The sequence below is a fragment of the Buteo buteo genome, chromosome 7, assembly GCF_964188355.1.
Source record: "Buteo buteo chromosome 7, bButBut1.hap1.1, whole genome shotgun sequence".
Taxonomy (NCBI): Eukaryota; Metazoa; Chordata; class Aves; order Accipitriformes; family Accipitridae; genus Buteo; species Buteo buteo.
In genome coordinates, this window is record NC_134177.1 from 12,114,831 (window position 1) to 12,134,322 (window position 19,492).

Sequence of the window (19,492 nt, forward strand, 5' to 3'; positions counted from 1 at the left end):
AATAGCAGCGACCGCTTCATCACCACAACTCAGCCCTCTTTCTCATACATGCCTCTTCTAGGAACGTCTTGGTATTTGCCTAGCTGGAAGGAGACATCTCTTACCTTACAATGGTCAAAACTATGACCAAAGCAGCAATTTATTTGCTCTGTTTGTTTTGCAAGCAAATTAAAGTATGCTTCTAAGAATGAGAGAATGAAAAGGCCAGGTCTAGCTGTTGCAACACCAACATATTAACAAAAGACCCTTGACACAGGAAACCCTGTATTTGCTTGGACTGTGAATGGCTACATTCCCATATCCGTAACTCGAGGCTGCATTTGTAAATACAAATTACTGTATGCATGCTAAGGAAGCACGCAATGAAAAGACATTATCTTCTTCTGCAGGATACTGCACCTGTGCCTTCAGTTACAGATCCACCTATTACTGAGATTTAGACATACATTTATGAAGAAAAAATAAAGATTACTGGGGACATGTCTTTTTAATAATAGTTTATGACTGTAGAGAAGCAAAGCCTCTCACCAAGCTAGGGGGACAAGATGCTGCCAATTCGGCTTGCTTCTTGCAAGCCAAAGCCTGAAAAATAATCTCTCTCTCCATCACAAAGCAAGCAATTTGGCCATAAAATTTGCATGGTCTATTTGTATTTGTAGTATGTGCTTAGCTACTGTTAGGACAGACAACAGAAATAAAACCAGTAATGCTGGGATAGGGGTATGACTACTAAGCACTTCAGCAGTTAACCAGTGATGATTTGTTGACAATATGTAATCTCTCAGATCTCACCACGGAAACAGTATAACTGGGGAAAAAAAAAACAAAACAAAACAAAACCCAACAAACCAAACCCACCCCACACCCCAAAACTGCACACAGGCATCTGTAGGCCAGAAGGAAACAAAGCTCTAAGCACAGAGTCCAGTTTTCAGAAGTACTAGAGCTTTAACTGACACAAATAACTAAGCACTTCTGAAAAATCAGGTCCGTAAAGAGTTGGTAAAACCTTTCCTTTAATACGTCTCCACCCATTCTGTGTTTTACTTCTGGAATGTACTTGCTTTTAAAATTTCTCTACACTCACTGTTTAAAACTTGGCCCAATCAAATTAGTTATAGGAAAAAGCTGTTAATGTCTGAAGGACACATGCGGGCCCTGAAAAACTTTGCTAAACCTTGGTCCAATTGCTAATGAATTCCTAGTTCTCATCCAAGATATAACATCACAGTCCTACATACGACAAAGGCTTCACAGAGGGCTCAAGGTACGAACAGGAGGAGAGCAAGATCTTTCATCTTCTTTTAACAGAAATTATTTCAAGGAAGAGTTGAAACCCATTGCTGGGAAAACTCAATATTGCCTCCTTTGCTATACCCATCTAGTGGATAAATCAGGGACTCTTGTCAGCAGTGCTAGCAACTCAGCATGTTTAAACACTCTGAATCTACTTAAATGCTTAATTTTTCTTCCTTCTGCAAGTAAATTCCTGCCCCATTCCCACAGTCCTACCTATTTCTTTACTAATAAATGATTTTTCACGGGTTAGAGTCAAGTCATCTAAGGAAGCAATGAGCAAGTTTTATTTGCAGAAGACTGTGTTGTGAGTACATGTGAAGTTCATTAATAATGTCTTGCTTGAGATTTCTCCCATTCTGGACCAGATGCTTAGAAATTGAACTGCTGCCTCTGGCACAGCTAAGGGTATTTTGTTTGGCAAGCACCACCACAGCTGTCTCAGACCAGACTACATCATACACCAAATGACTTCACAGATTGTCTTTACAGCAGCATGGAACTAGCTGGTAAGTCCCCTCAGACTCCTCTTGCACTTTTAGATACTCCTCTGGATAAATCATACCTATGCAATTGCCCATTTACTTTGTCCTGGGTGAAGTCAGTAGATCGGGAAACCAAGATATTGTCACCAGCTGGCATGCTTCGGTCCATTCTATGGCCTGACGAGAATACTTTAGATGACTTCATTTCAACAGCTATTTGAAAAAGAAACACAGTTCCGTGAGGAGTTGTCTCTCTACAATTTTACTAGAAACATAATCAGGTCACATTTCCTGCTGGACGAAGGAGACCTTGAGATAATGGCAGGCTACTGAGTTAGCATGGCAGAGTGCATTACAGCTCATCAGCTGAGCCAAGCCAACTCCAAGTGTGCATACTTACAGCCCTTTGCAATTGGAAAGTAAAACATGCTTGGATCATTTTCAAAGCAGCTACACTCTGCATTTGTAATGGCCTAGGAGCATCCAGACCGTCAGTTAACATATATCAGCTAATGACCAATATCTCAAAGCCAATGAATGCAAACACTTGCAGTTGTCTGTACATATTCATAGTGACAGGCAGTCACTGTAGACAAAAAACCCAGTGTTTTACACTTCTGTCACACTTCAGGTCTGTTACATTAGTTCAATATACCTCACTTTCTCCCTTGCACTAATGGAGAAGGGAAGGACAGTGAGTTTGCTGAGAGACACAAGGCTACCAAGATGTGCAAGATCAATAAGAGTTTAGGGAAAATCCCTAGCTCCATTCCTCCCATGCTCAGGACAGGCTGCCATCCTAATTTGCTCTCACATGCTGATATGGATGCAGATCAGGTCACTTTCAGACAAGCATTTGGCTGCCCAGCACATGTTCTGTCTGACATTCAGCATAATAAGTGTAGTAAGATGACCAGGGTTCATCTTTAGTCCACAAGGTTTCTGCTCGCAGGAGACAAAAAAGAAAAGAGAGCCAGAATTATCAATTCTTTACCAAAGTGATAAAAAGGGAGGGTGGACCCAGACAAAACCAGACTGACTCAAGAACAGCTGAATATATCCAGGCACGAAGGACATTAAGAACTGCTCTCATTTTTAGAAAACAAAAGAGGATCAAGGTTTCCTGAGGTTAAACTTAGTTTCCATGATATATGACCTGGACAATACTAACTGTTCACATGAAGCTTTTATTCTAACTGTTTTCTCACTCTTGGTCGCTTACTGTTCCTTTCATGACTTGACTGCATGAAACTCTGAATCCCAAAGTATTCATGCAATGCTGGAAAACATATTCTGAAATGAGCAGGTTCCTGGTACTGCATAATGACCATCAGACCCAGATCAGAAAATAAACTGCGTATTTATTTCACAGCAAAGATGTTTGGCAGGGCATGATGAGAGTCTCTAGAAGCAGTACAATTATTTTTACACCTTTCTGTTACGTACTGTTCTCTGCCGTATCTTAGAAGGCACTAGAAGAGAAGGCGCTTATTTTCCATTGTCTTAAATTAAAGCCTTTCCAATTTAAAAATTACAAATCCCACTGCCTTTTGGAAAACAGGGGATATCCAAAGACACGATCGAATTATTATACGTGATGAAAGTCCTGTCACTGACATGAACAACCAGGGGATCTAGCAGTGCAGTCTCTCTTTCCTCTTCTCTTCTTCTCCTCCTCATTTCTAAATCCCAAAAGGTAAGAAAGAGAAGCATGTATTTCACTGGCTACTTGCAAAAACCTGAAACAAACCTCTGGCAATCCTTCAAGTAGCTCAGTGTTGTTTTATAGCCTAGATTAGTGCTAGGAAGAATTGTCTCTGCCACACACAAAAATTGTATGTCTTTTTACATATATAATGCTTATAAACTTGAAATATGCTGTATGTTCTGACCTTCAAGATTTTTCTACAAGAAAAGAGTATAAACCAGTAGTCTTATTAGTATCCACCTGCATATAATTTTGACTGAAAACAGCTAATGAACTGTTTTAGACAGAGGCTACAAGCAAAGTTCTGACAATCTGAAACATTAAAGTTGGCAGAAATTTCTTCAGCATGAAGGCTTTAAATCAATATTTTCCATAAAAAATGAACATTTACTTTGCTGACTTACTCAGGCTCCTTGTTTAAACCTCCCCACAAATCTCTACAAGCAAACTGTCAGACAGCATCAGCAGCACAGAAAAACTGAGAGGTGAGTGAAAGCATTTGACTGGCAAGATATTATCAAAATGTGGTTCAGAAAGCCTGCTGGGCTCCTGGTGGCTGCATAATGCCTTAGAAATTGCATCCAATTACACTTTGAAACAGCAAATAGGAATACCTTTGATACCTGCTTGGCTTTGTTTCCTTTGCGAAGCATGAGTATGTAAAACTCCATTTTTTTATTTCTATATAGGAAAACTGTCAAGTCAGTATGCCTTTGATTAGTTTACAGCCTCTGTTGTTCTGAGTTGCTGCCTCTGGCCAGCTAACGTCCCTGTGGAAAGGGCTCAGCTATACTGAAGGTGCTACTGCGCAAAGCGAGGCTTGAGGACAGCAGTTCTCATTCCTACACAACAGCAAGAACCCAAGTGCCCATCTTGAACAGGAGCTTCATCTGCTTCTGTCATACGGCTTTCATTCAGCATGTTATATTTATCAGCTCTAGGCATTACGCAAGCAAATTCCTGTCTGCAAGACCTTGGTTACTTTTCTCAGAATCCTTTTCATTTCCTCTAGGAAATTTAAAAAAATAGAAGAGAGAGTAAAAAGTATGCTATTCCTTTACTGCTTCAAAGCATATTTTTCAGCAAAGTAAAGGCACGCTTTGTCTGAACTTATTAATAATTCTGTACCGGATATGCTGCAAGATCCTTTATCTAAGACTGCAGAACATTTTGCCTTAAATCCCTAATTGGAAATGTTAATGAATCCCTGCAAGAAGGTTGAAACTCCCGCATCTGAAGTTCCATGATCCTGTGGATATCAGAAGTTCAGAAAGAAAATATTTCAGAAGCCTATAACCTTTTAAATTCCATCACATGTTTCTGAGCTCTCAGGTCCAGCTGAGTTTGCATTCATTTCAGTTTAAGTTGCAAGGACAGAATCTTTAGCAGCATTACCCACAATGTAGCTATACAGCACAGGGTTTCCCATCCTCCACAACATTTTATGGTTTGAATGTAGTTGCAAATCTAAGCAGATAACTGCAGCTGCCTTCAACTTTAATAGAGAGGTCTAGCCAACAGAGCCTGCAGGTGCCAGCAGACAGTGATTCATTTAGATCCAAACAAGGGTATATTTGATCAAGTAAGGGGCTTTGCCTGTTGGGAAGTGCACTGTCTCTGGGCTGCAGCTCCTTCCCTAGGCAGAGGACATCGCGGAGTGAAATAACAGTACACATTGGAAACCCTGGGTATGATCCTTGGCGCTTCCACAGGAAGCAAGATGGAGTGAGGCAAGTGAGACCATTGGCCTCTGCTGACCGCACATTACCTTCTGGAGCCATTCATTTGGCTTGAGCCAAAATCCAACTGTGTGCCCCAAGGTCTTGCAGCCTGCCCCAGGGTCTGCAAAACAGAGGGCCAGTTCCAAGGCTGCATTTAAAAAAAATAAACAATCTACAACACACAAGCTAGGCCTCCAACACCTGCCCCAGTCAAGAAATACAGCAACAGTTAACAACAGCATTCACAGAATATGCTTACATGAAGGGGAAATGCAGAGGTCAGAAATGCTGGACCTGCTCCCACCACAAATGGGAGGATGACCACTTGGAAGAGACTGCAGCTTCTCATCCCTATCATGACAAGAGCTGGTATCGTTTTCTGGCCTGGAGGAGAAAGGAGAATACGGAACGATGAATTCTTGCAGTAGAAAAAGTTGCATGAGAGTAAATTATAGTTTCTTCTAATTGCCTGCAATGACATAGAAGATACTGAAATTATTTTGTATTTAGTGCTAAGGACATAATTTAACTGCATGACTGTAGCTCCTCTAAACCAGCTGATGTTAGATATAGTTGAAATTTAACATTTTTTTTTCCTACTGCAATAAAAGAGCTGAGGAAAGGAAACCGTAACTCCTTGCAGTCTGAAGATCCAAAATACCAGCAGGACACTTAAAGAAAAAGACTGTAGCAGTGGGCCTGAGAGGTCTTCAATACTTAGCTTTTTCAAGGATTTAAGATTTGCTCCTGAATATTACAAGGATTTCACTTTGCAGAGCAATATGCAATACAGACTTAAAACAAAGTAGATAAGAAGTACAACTGTTGATTTCCCAGTGAGGTGGATCAATGAGAAACTGAAGTAGCCGAAGGACAGAACAGGGACAAGATTGCTTAGTAATAAGCAATAAAACACAGCAGAAGCAAGAGAGGTGTGAAAAGTGTGTGAAAAGAAGTTGGCAGACACAGAAAGTTTCCCTGCCCAATATCAGGTTAAGGTAACTAGACTATATTTGTAGTTAGAAAGGATGCATTCCAAGGAGGCAGTTAATGATTTCACAGCTAAATCAGTTTCTAAGGAAACAGCTAGCAGAATATTAAGTAGCTCAGTCCCCCTTGAGCGATCTCAGCCAGTGAGTCTTTAAAGAGGAAGGGGCGGGGGGAGGGAAAAGGCAGCTTCCAGTATTTCCTGGCTCCCTCAGCTCCAAACAGCAAGAGCTTGTCCATATAGGATCCCATGACAATTCCTCTAAAGTAACTAGAGCCTTGTCTGCACTGGGAAGTCATAGAAAAATTAGCATGGAATAGCTGCTACATGCGCAGTGGCTATTCTGCATTAATGTTCTGTGTGAATACTTCTATTCAGCACTAGAAATATGTCCGCCCCCCACTTTTGGAGGTATGAACCAACAACTCACAGAGATACCTTACAGTGTCTCCATCATGCTTCTTCTTTCACAATGTTTTAAAATGGAATATGTTACATCAAGTCTCACGTGAACTTCAAACAAGATATATTCACTTCAACTCTGAATGCAAGAATTTACACAAATGTTTAATGTAGTTTAACTACTCTGCTGAATCCAAAACTTAAGATAATTCAGATCAACTGTCCTGGACTGTTGGTGAGTAGACAAGCTGCATATGAGGCTAAAAGTCTGACATTTTTCATGGCATTTCATCTGATACAAACACAAGCCACTTAAATTATTATTTAAAATATGAAATTCATCCAGTTCAGCTATTGCTTTCAAATTAAGGCAGCTAAGATTTGGTCACTTTTATTGACTTCTTCTTGCAAGGCTTCCTGAGAGCGTATTTCCTCAATTTAGTAAATTAATTCATACTAAAATCAGAATAGCATAAAAGCCATCAAAGCTTGTCCTTTTCTGTTGTAAAATCTGGTTCAAGAATGTCTTCATCTATTTACAGTTTTCTTGCACACAAATTAGTTAGATATAAAGTACAAACTTGTCATTCAGGGTGGTATCTCATTCTTCCTGCTTAAAACATGGGAGCACCAAACACTCATATTATTTCTACCATTTGGCCAGAGCAGGAGGGAAATTAGTTTTCACATATTTTCACCATATTAGATTTCTGCTGTTTACATTTTTCCTCCCTAGTTTGCACAGTGAGGCAATCTGTAAAGACTGCTTCACACCATCAAACTAACACTTCTCTTAGACCCAAAGCTACCAGAACCAGTATGGTAGAAAGGTGTTTTTAATTTGTATCCAGCAGTGACCTGAAGCCGTCTTGTGCAGGCATGAGCTGCACAGCTACTCATAAGGAGATTCAAGTTTTGAAAATATAGGACTAGCGTCACCCCGGTATCCTGGGATACAGTTAAGTAAACATACTGCCTGGGTAAATGGTGGTAAAGAAGAGGCACGCAATCACTTAGAGATTATTTCTGATGCATAAAAAGCAGCGGACTACATGGCACCAGGAAATAAAAGCCACTCCCCTGGGTTTGCCACTGTTTTTCTGACTTCCCATAGGAAAGTCACTTCGTTTTCACAAGTTTGTTCTTCTCTCCACTTATAAAGCAGGAATGTAATGCTTAGACACTCCAGTGGTAACTAAGATTTATTCCTGAAAAATACTTTCTAAATAGGCTGTGAGGCTACCCTAACAGCCAATTCCACAGAATCAGTCCAGGTCTCCCAGCCCACCATGGGCAAAATACTGTGCAGGGAAAGTGGGGCCTTGAACTTGGTAACACTGACCCCACAGTAAAGTGGCACTGTATGTTTGGTCATGTATTAGCCAGTTTAGATTTTTAAGGCCTGCAGTTCTTTTGAAGGACTGCAGGAAAATGATTAGATAATTAACTATGCTACTAATATGAGCTTATATTAATTAGTTGTTGTTTTCTTCTTACATACACACGTTTAATATATAGGGAGAGGGCTTGCAAAAGCTGTGGACACTTAGGATGGTGAAGAAGTTGACCACTGTGAGAAAGGACACAAAGTAAAAAATCCAAATCTGCATTCAGGCTACAGCAGGCAGAAGAAGTAGGTGCCATGCTCAAACAGATGCCATTCTTCCCAGGCTAGTACTCAGAAGAAAAATCAAGACTGTACAAGACAAATGCTGCCCTGGGATAGCCAAAGGTTCTTTTTCTGCTTTGGAAGTGTGTGTTTCATTCATCTTGCTTTTTAAAAAAAAAAAAAAAAAAGAAATGTCTTCCAGGGCTTTTTCCATGCCCAGATTTGGTATGTTAGACTTGTCCATTCTAAGGCCCTGGTAACATAATCAATATAATCCCATATGAATGGCACAGCTGACAAAAAGATATATTTCGATGACTCAGGAGGGCTCCCAGTCAGATCACCTGCTTGTATGAGTGCTAATACCAGCACAAGATAGTGGGGGGGAATAAACATGGGCAGGATAAAGCTGCAACCACTCCCTATGTAAAACAGCAGGCTTCGATCAGATTCAACTACACCTGTGTAACTACAGCCTAAATCAATCCCCACTGTCTTGTATGGATCTTCCACACTAAAATGGGGAAGAATTGTATTTTAAGAAATAGAAAATATGAACATGAAAGCAAAGAGTGGCAGCGGGGATGACACAGGACAGTCTTCAGACTTCAGGACTGATACATTCTCCTAAGAACCACCTTTACATTCTAACTTCATTACACTGTTGTATTTCAGGTTACCTATTCATTTTAATGTACTTAACTATACCAGTAGTGTGACTTTTGAGTACTATTATCTATACTTTGTTAGAGTGACTTGTAGGGTCTCAGCTTAAGTTTCTACAGAAATGAAAACATTAAATCTTCATAATAAACTGCTGCCTGTATCACAGCTACCTGGATTTGATCAAATCCAAAACTGTATGCAGCTAAAAGTAAACAACCATTTAAATTTGAGATCTCATTGGTATTTTACTTCCTCAGTCAGGACAGTGAAAAGGAGAAGTATCATCTCAGAAATTAAAAGATTAAGATATACTTGTTTTAACAGAAAGCAGAGCATATTCAAGGAGCTCTATACTGTAAGATTTCTTTATTCCATTTACAATGAAGCCTTCTACCTCTGACACCAATCACACCAAAAGCAAGGTATCACAGACCCTCCCGCTGGAAAACACATTTCTTCCAAAGCAGGAAATACAACATAACAAGATTTTTCTTTCCCCTTTTCTTTTTAATCTGTCCTCTTATGGGTGTGTAGCAAATCTCCCCAGAGCAATGTACTTTCTTGCTTATAAAGTGGAAGATCCCAGGCATTTTAGACACTCCATGCAACTTACCAATAGAATATGAGAAGATGAAAGGACCATGAACACGCAGGATATAATGCAAATTTAAATCAAACTGATCAGTAAAGTTTTACTCAATTATTCCAAGTATGTGACCTCAACCAATGGACATTTCTCTGCCTACAATATTCCTCTCCTTTCTTTTTTTGAAACGATCTTTAAGAAATTACAGTGGCAATGCCCTTTTAGGTAGGGAAGGTTTATTTATCAGGCATTGTTGGGTTTTTTGTTCTTGTTGCTTTGTTTTTTAAAGGAGCTTAAAAAATCCAACTTGGTCTCATTTGTTTGGACTTACATTAGGTAGACAGTTCTGTGATAACCTGGCGTCACAGGTCTCTGGAGGGGCTCATCTATACTCTGATGGACACCAGGAAACAGCTTCTTCTTGGTTTTTGGAGTATGAGTCATTATCTGATACACAGGAAATAAAGAAATGAAAAAAAAAAATGCAGTGGAAAGATAGGTAACCGCAGCCTTAGAGAAAGTTCTATAGAAACATTGCATCAGAAACTAAGTTGCATTCTAGTGTCACTAGATAAAATTCCCAGGAATCACTGTGGGCTGTTCCATGACATCTTATCTCAGGTCACATTTCCATCATCACCAGTAGACATATAGACTCCAGGATCCAGAATGTATACAGTCACATTTATCTCAAATTAGTCACAGCACACTAAATGGTGTTTATGCAAATTTTATGTTTTTCCTTAATGGGGTTTTGCTGCTTGAGGTAAGACACACAATACTTGATCTGGTGTAATGCCTGCAGGACCAGTTAACTTTTTAACTATTTTTTCAGAAGAATTTCAGACCAGCAGAGTGTTCCAGTATTAACTTGCGCAGCACTTGGCTTTGTGTGCCCACAGAGTCACTGATGTAGCACTAGAACCCTAAAGCTGCCTTTAGCTTATTATTAAGCCACAGCCTGACCACCTCCTGTGAGAGGGTAGCTACCTTTCTCAAACTTACTCTACTTCTTCTGAACAGCAGCTAAGAGACTGTGAAAGATTTGGACTGCTATGGAGGTAGAACCCAGCTTTTCAAGCAACAAATTGAAGAAAAGATTTTACAAAGTGATGAAACTACTGAAATTAAACAACCCAGCAAATTAATATATTCCAAGATCCTAATGAGTGGTACTCACTCCCAAGTACTCAGTTGTTAGCAGCTTCTCTCCTGCAAGCTCTCCCAGCTGAGGCTGCAAAACCTCATCTTTGTCCAGATCAGCCTCCATGATGTTATGGTCCTCCTGCAACAGGAACACACATGTTATTTGAGCCCAGGTTCCAAGAATTTTTCATTTCAAATTTAGTTCTCACTTCGGTAGTCACTGGGATGATATGTACTGTCCAGATACATGACTGTTAGCACTGCACATGTACGTGGTAACGTACAAGCATTTTCCACCCAAAAAGCAGACACTTAAAGACAAACTCACCTAAACTTTTGATATAACCAGAAACTATAGAATCCTGAGAGAAGAAAAGAACCACCCCTTTTTCCACAAATGCTACGCCAAAAAGTACAGCATGTATTTCAAAAGTTCTTCTCCTTCAAATTTCCAACCCCAAATAATTATTCCTTGCTTGTCCTAATAAAGACTCAGGAAAGATCTCGGTCATTAGTATGTTTATAGAACTAGTCTGCATGCTAGTCTGAAGAGATGCAATGCTCCATCCTTAACAAGCAGCTGGTATGAAGTTCGGAGTTTTAGTTTTTGCAGATCTGCCCAAGTCAATCTAGTCATACAGTACAGACTGAAAAAAACAATCTGATGGCATTTCTCAGCCACATTAGAGGCTGAGAAAAGGCTACCCTTGTTTCAAAAAAAAGTCAAACCAAAACATAAGGTAAGTCAATCTTAAAAAAAAAAGGCACAAGAAAGTTATCATTCAAGCAAAGAGGATGGTAGGAAACTTGATATGGATCTTGTTATGTATCAGTATAATCTGGCAGTAATAAAAGCATAAATTTAAGCTAGACTATAACAGTTTAGCAGTAAAAATAAAGTAAGCGCACCTTAATACAATTCATAGTGTTTCCTGAACATAATGCTAGCATTCCATGAGATCAAAACACCCATATGCGTATTCAGCACTTTGGGGTACGTCCCTCTACCTTGACAAAAACACTGAAGTAATTTATTGCTGTTTATTCCCCAAGAAGGTGGGGGAGGGGGAGGGGAAGACCAAACATTTTATCACTAATTTTCAAGAAACAGAGGCATAATTTTTAATCGCTCAAGAAAAAGAAAATCCTTATTGCTGGGCATTCAAAACCCCTCCTCAAGCAGTGGTTCCTGAAAGGTGAGACTATAGGGGTCTGACAGCAGCCGTTTTTAGAGCAATGTGAAGCAGCAGCAGCAGCTACTCAGGTTTGCATGGAAGCTTTAAAGCTGATAATATGGGACTGGTACAAAATTCTTGGAATCTGTACTTTAGGATACAAATATCATACAAGAAGGCAACAATGCTCTGTTGACTTTATTCCACAAAACCCAAATATAATCAACTTCTCAAGTGAAAAGTACCAAGAATTCACTCTCCTGTGCCTATTTCTAATATAACTATGGGTGATTCATCTTTCATGGAAGTTCTGCAGCTTCTACAGATCTACAAGCCAAGAAATTTTAAAGTTTGAGGGACTCCTCCAGCAAACCGAAAGTAGTATTACAAGAACAAGATAGTATTTTTGCTTGTGTTTTGCCACTGAAAAGAATTCTCTCCTGTGGTGCACAAGATACCCTAAATAAGACCCACCCCAGATGAAGAAAATGTGCTTTGATTTTGAAACAGGTTGTGGCAGTAAATGTAAATGACTGCCAGAAAAAGTAAATGAATAATTCTAAAAAGGTATATTATAATAGTAATGTAGAGAGCTTGGCACAAACTCCATTAAAAACCAATGGCCACTGACCTTTGATGAGCCCCAGAGCACAAAGAAAATGAAAAGCAGTTTCGCTTTAGTGAGATTTAGACTCAAATAGTTTTAAATAGCCGAATTAAGAAATATCCTCTGCCACAAAGATTAGCCAAGAATATGGACGCTTGGACAGTGCTCTACAAAAACAGCATGAGGAAAAAACGACTGAAGTGTGTACAGGGAAGGTATTTCCTACAATGGAAATGGCTGCCTGATTCCAGTCTTTGGTGCAAAATAATGAGACTACTATCACTCAGACCAAGTAGGTGTTGGCTTCTCCAGAGCTCTACAGGCTTGCCTTTTTTCAAGTTCAATGACCTCTGTACCAAATGGCTTAAAAAACATAATTTTTGTTTTGATTTAGTTATTGTCATTGCTCATCACCTCCTCATTCACAGGCATCAAGCAGAGATAAAAAGTATAGACAGAAAGGGCTCAATTCACTAGCCCACAGCACCATCCAGTCCTACTTTGAAATATCCTGCCTGGTCTTCCACTGCGGCTCTGAAAGGGCACAAGCCTTCCCACAGGTCCCAAGTCATATCCGACAGCCTTGTGCAGGTGCTTCTGATGCTGTTGTTAAGAGACATTAGATACCTGAGTGTGAGCAGCTGAAGCAGTTACAGAAATACTGCCAATAATCCACACAGTGTTCTAAGGTTTAGTAAAATTTTTCCATAATGTATTTGTTCGTGTGTGGATTTAATAAAAAAACCTCATTCTTCCGTAAGGGCTTTGAAGATACCAGATTGTTAATCCCCTTCATTCCCCTAAAGATGCATTCTCTAGACACTAAGCCATAAAAGATAAGGCTGTATAGGACCTCAGGAAGATGTTCAATCTGCCTTTCTCTCCACGGTGAGGTAAATTGCAATTAGGTCCTAATTACCTGGGAAGCTGGGTAGATGTAAAAAATAACCCAGATAATGGAAAAACACAGATAAAAACTTGTAGACAACAATCATCTGTATCAAGCACAACAAAAAAAACCCACACTCCAAGCTCCACAACATCCTATACTTTGAAAAAAAAAAAAAAAGTTGCAAAAATGAGCTTTACAAATAGTCTGCTGGAATTCTTTTTATATGGTATGTTAATGCAGCATCAAGAGCTAACGGTTTTCTTCAAGGATGCTTTACAGAAGACTGCCTACACTGGGTAGAGTGTTATACATTACAGTCAGAACGTCACCCTGCTCTTTCATCCAGCTCTCTACATGCTTGATGTATTTAACTTCTCCTCACAGATTGCCTTGGCTTCCCAAGGTTCCACCTCTTCCAATATTGAGTGACACATTTTGTCAGACAGAGAACGCCAGTTTCTGGTTTCTGGGAAGCACCTCTCCCTGCCAACCTTGCTCCCTGACTTTATTTAATATACCAGGTAACTGAACCTGAACGTGGCCCTCCTCTGCCTCCTCGTACAGAAAGAGAGCTTTGACAGATATGCCATCATTCCACTGCTGAAATAATACAATTGGTGCCCTGTTCACCATTGCTCACAGGCTGCAGGAGACATTGGCAGCAAAGTCCTTTAATGTAATGGCTTGAAGTCCTGTGATCAGGTCTGCAATTAAGCTCTTTCTTTTGATGTACTCTCTAGCTGAAGTGTATTTTCACACTGCAGTTTACTGATTTTATTGCCAGGTGCTGAGTGACAGGCAATCAGAGGGTGCCTGATAAATTGTCACTGTACAGTTATCTAATGTAGCTCAAGTTCAGTTACAAACTTTTGAGTTAGAGCTACAATATCACATACTCACTTTTACAAGCAGCTTTTAAAGATGGTCCAGGTCAAATAAAAAGCAAATGTAAAGATCAAATACCGAAGACAAATTAAGTTAGTATTTAACAGAACAGTTGAGAGAATATTAAGTGCCAGAAAATATGCACTGTGACTGTGTGTGTCAACACACCCCAGATGGCTAACATAATGAAGGTGAGTACGTACTCCAGAAGCCAGCATCCTGAGCTCTACACTAGTTAATTTAAAGCTCAGCAGACAAATCTGAAAGCCAATTTATTTCTGAATAACAGTATACGCATAGACTTTTTTTAAATTCAGTTTAAATGCTCCAATGTCACCATTACAGAATCTTAAATTTCTGAGTGTATGATGCCCTTAGAAATCCCAGAATTATCCTCCAACAGGCTGAACTGCATCTTGGTACCAGTGTTTAGGAAAAAGTAGTCACTACCACAATATCTGCTCAAAGCCAAGAGAGAATTCAACAACTCTAAATTAGACACAGATAAAAGCAAAAAACCATGAAAGGTAATAGTAACAGCATGGGGAACCTTCACATGCTCTTCGAAATGATCAAAGCTGGGGCAAAACCTGCAAACTAAGTCTGCATAGGAGTGTCCTTCTGTTGTTTCTTAAGTTGTGAAGGTATAAATACTGGTATTGAGTGAATCAGCAACAAATTATAATATCAGTAAGCAGTCTGAACGCATGTCACTAAATTGGCAATATATGGACATATTCTGAAATACACTCAGTCTGTAGTAGTTTAAAAGTTACGTAAAGGCAAGACTTGTGATAAAGTTTTCCAAAACTTTCTGTTGCCAGATCACAACATCAGATGTTATCATAGAACCCCATCAAAGAACAATAACCCACTGCATTTCCAAAATACAAAAGGGCTCCAAGCACTGAGGCAGTGAATCAACAAACCTTTGCTTATTTAACGAAGTAACAACATTATGCATTTTGTGTAGCATTTTGCTGCCACGCTGTTTATAAACTGTTTTCTAAACTGAGGGACTAAGAAACCAGGCGCCCTTGCAGCAGAACAGAATTGTAGTTCCCAGCAGCAATAAGGATTTAGAACATGCCACAATTAATGTTACACTAGAAAAAGTTTTAAAATTGGCTTAATGAGACTTTTTCTTTTTAATATAATGGCAAAACTAATGAAAAACTGGAATCAGACACTTCTTTGTTTCAAAAGCCTACTGTTATTTTTGAGTCAAATAATAAGAAGTGACAGAAGTCTGTTTTAATCACATGATGGTTTAGTGGTAAAAATGCATTTCAAAATGCAGCCTCAGCTGGGATCATGAGCAGCAGCAGCTTGTCTAAGGGGCATGACTGAATACGAGAATTCACCTTCCTTTCATTCCCAAGAACAGGTAAAGTAATGAAAGTGTTCAACACTATCATGCAATTCAATGCCACACCTTTCATGAAGGAGTTCCTTATCTCTGTGCTTGCCCAACAGAACCCAGTATCCTTCAAAAAAGTATGCTAGAGTTCAAGCAAAAATATCACCACCTTGGATTCTCACAATACACCTAAGACACTCAAAGCCTTGGAACATCCGTTAAAGGGTGTTAAGCAGCATATTAAACAAAGGGAAGTTATAATGATTAATCCCCAGAAAGCTCATCTTGCACATCAAGCATTGATTTTGGGTGGGAAGAGTGTAAAGATTACTGAAAACTCTTTTCAAGACTGCAGGAGGTGAAACAATTACAATAATCTAATCCTATTAGAAAAAAAAAAAAATTACTGTACCCCCTTAGGACAAAAGGGGGAGAGCCGATTGTTAAATAAAACTTCCTTGTAGCTCTAAAGTTAGGATTTCCACATAGCTCTGAATTTAGGCAAAGTCACAAGGGTAATTAGTTCACGTGTTCACCACCTATTGTGCCACAACACAGAAACTAGCTAAATAACACAACCAGTGCAAAACTTCCCTGGACACTGCCAGGCAAAGGTTGGATCCTGCAAGGTGTTGCACCCCATGGCAGCTGAGAGCACACCACACCTGTTAAAATTGGGATATTTACATTTTTCCTTCCTTTCAAAACATAAAAGGCTCAACGTGCACTTGAAAATGCACTCAGTCACTCCGCAGTAACAGGGCAAGTTTTAGACTGTAGCATGGTTGTCACTGTTCTCTAGTATTTGTGTTAATGTGCAACAAGTTAGAATGTGGATGCAACTGTCTTGGTAAGTTTTATGTGTCTTATTCTTTGTTGGTTCAGGAAAAAAACCTTGCATTTTGTCTAAAAACTTGGTTTTCAGTAAATACGTTCTCTGGTAATATTTCTAAGACAAGAACATTTTGCAAAGATCATTAACTCTCAATGTCACTATCTTCTTCAGGGCAAATACATTATTATAAATGTACATGCACATATACACTCACCTAAGTATGTTCAGACACTGTTCCAAGAACATCTACTATAGCTGTTCTTTTAAACTTCTCATGCAAGACTTTTCAATAAAAGAAAAAGTCTATGCGGTAGACTTCTTTCGGATAAAACTGCCACGTAACTGCCTACACAGTGTATTTTCACGCACCCCCCGCCCCCCATGCACTTACTGCAACATAGCAATGGCAACATCACCAGTGAAGACTGGGTTTAACACTTCCCTCACATCATTTACACCTTGCTTTGCTTGTTAATTTAGATGATTGCATACACTGTGTTACCTACACCTGGGATCCCATTGCTCTATGAAGACAGCTTCTTAAAAAATGCTGAAGTATTGGTATAAAATGCATTTATTAGTAGAGCTGGAAATACACAGCTTTATATTTACTACAGTTTATATTTACTATGTTATAGTTTCTCATGCTTACTTTCTCATTTCTTTTTCTTTTCTCTTCTTATGGGACTTATTTCTTAATTTGTAATTACTGTTTTCCTTCATTACATACAGACAATTTATTAAATCTATTTCAAAGTTTCTAAATAGCAAAAGAAGAAGTCACGCCCTGAATAGATAACAATACCTTAAGAAAAAGTGACAACCTGTTCATAAACTATTCTGGTAATAAACTGGTTCATTTGCTTCCTTTATTTTTATTGCCAAAATGGGTCTGCTTGAAAGCAAGATTTCTACTGCTACAGTATCTCATCTCTTCACTCATTTCAAGCTATAATCCTTTAGTTATCACAGAGGTGGTGACTCGCCAAAATAAAAGAGTAGGACTCAAATGAAGAAAAGGTAGTGGAAACAGATCCAATATTCTTGTTAATGCAAGAATAATTAAAGTAAAAAAACAAAACCAAAAGCCACCAAAAAAAAAAAAAGCATGGTTTATTGACACAAATATTTTCTGTCTAGCAGGTTAAGGATTTTTCTAAAAGGTGCCAGAAGGCCTTTATACTTACTTCCTCATCCTCCTCTTCCTCTTCATCATCAGACACAAAACTATCATTTAACGGCTCTTCTAGAAAGAAGCAAACCAAAATGGTGTAAGAGTACATTTACCACTTAAAAGAATCTCTAGTCATTGCCCCTCTTTTACAAGAGTAATATTTAGCTTGCATCTCATATAGACATCCCATTCTTTTCAAGATAACTATTAGAATTATTTGCTCCTATAAAGCATTCTACACATCACTGAAATCAATTCATATCTGAGAAAGTGGCAGAAACAGAAACACTCTGGAACAGTTCTTTTCTCATAAATCCCACTATGATGTCTCAGTGTATTTATCAACAAGACTTAAATGAAAGTGTGTGCACTTGCAAGTTTGTCTATTTTTCAACTAATTGTTAATAAAAGACTCTACTTCTCCCTACAAACACTTCACTATTATACTGCTTTTATATGTAAAAAGATAGCAGTCATGTAGAATACTTATTGCAACTTTTGGACAAACTAATTTCCCTAGGAAAAAAGCAGCCAGGCTTATGCTGGAAATCTGTACACTCAACTTTTACTCACCAATCAGACAAAACCTTTCAAAAATACCATTCACAAGTAGAAGAGGAGTGATTCTGTAACCCTGATGAACAAATATTGCGTAGTGGCAACACAATGCTTAAATACTTTATTTGTTCTTTTACAAGCTAGAACCATAAGACATGCTGTCTTCTGCTTTTTCCAAAAGCCAAAGAAAGCAGTCAAACTTGTTCTATTTTTACTGTACAGAAAGATTTAATCAGAATTCACCTCCTTTTCATTATTTGCTTTCTCTTTCTTCAGCCTTCCTTTCAGCCACAGGGAACATAAAATAAAATAAATATTCTACCTCCTCATACTTGTCTGTATTAACAAAGCATCTACAACTCCTCAGACCCATCAACATACTCTCCAAAAAGGATGGTCTCTGCCCCCTGTTCAGGATAAGCCATTTCAGATTAACAAAGCTATATTTCTTAACAGAGCAAGAGGTGAGCAGAGACAGATCTAGTCCCTAAATCCTGCTTTACAAATTGTATCACCTGTTTATTTCTGCAGTTGAGAGCAGTCTCTCATGCTAGTGGCCTCACAGTAATGACAGAAGACAGTCAAGGTCATTCTATTTACAGTCCCAAAACTTTGGAATTGACACCTACTTAGCCTTTTATTTCTTCTTTCTAATTGTAACACAAAAGGAAATTTGAAAATACATCTGATATTCAAATCTGGACATTCACTATTCACCCTCTCTCAGACCATCACACTACTGTTATTCTTTGAGAGTTTCAACGCCAAGTAAAAACATGAGCTTTCTTATGGCTTTTGTGAAAGATTTACAGCTCAGATAGCTGCATCTGTTCTTCTGACCTGAATTGAGCTGCTCGATAATAAATTCAATCTGTCGGATCATCTCTGCATTTCCTTCCTTGATAAAGCAGCGCAGAATTTCTTCCATTCCCTGGAAGTAGTGGAAAACATTGCTAGATCAGTATTTCATGTGACCACAGTGACAGAGTTTTATTAGCTAAAAAGCCATTGTTTTGTCAGGAAAAACAAAGGTAGTGTGGAACAAACCACCGTGTCCAGCTCTAAGCACTCCATTTTGTCCATACACTTCCCAAAACCAAAATAAATACGCTGTCTAGATTGCTTCTAGGTTTAAATACGAAGTATCCAAGATGAACAGCAAATTTTTACAATAGATCTGTTGCTTCTGCCTTCCGAACTCAGTACACAGTAGTCAACAGAAAAGGGCAAATTTGCATTCACAGATACAACAGTGCAAGGTTCAGAGAAGGGAAGTAAAAAGCAGGACCAACTTTGACCTCTTAAACCCAGCTTCTCTCTTTGTGGCCCCTTATAGGTTTGATGTTGTGTCTTTAATCATTTAAGATGACTTCCAATCCTCTGTGCTTTGTGAGGTAAA

At 38.9% G+C, this 19,492-nt stretch overlaps 1 protein-coding gene across 2 annotated transcripts in view; it reads right to left on the minus strand.

Moving 5' to 3' along the window:
• ARMC9 (armadillo repeat containing 9) overlaps nt 1-19,492 on the minus strand; it is a 73,981-nt gene that overhangs the window by 12,340 nt on the left and 42,149 nt on the right. For both annotated transcript variants that reach the window (XM_075031565.1, XM_075031566.1), the window contains exons 19-24: nt 18,934-19,024; nt 17,549-17,607; nt 10,642-10,746; nt 9,793-9,908; nt 5,470-5,594; nt 1,862-1,994 (exon numbers count right to left, since the gene is read on the minus strand). In XM_075031565.1, the coding sequence (XP_074887666.1) occupies nt 1,862-1,994; nt 5,470-5,594; nt 9,793-9,908; nt 10,642-10,746; nt 17,549-17,607; nt 18,934-19,024 (629 nt within the window). The remainder of the gene's footprint in view (nt 1-1,861; nt 1,995-5,469; nt 5,595-9,792; nt 9,909-10,641; nt 10,747-17,548; nt 17,608-18,933; nt 19,025-19,492) is intronic.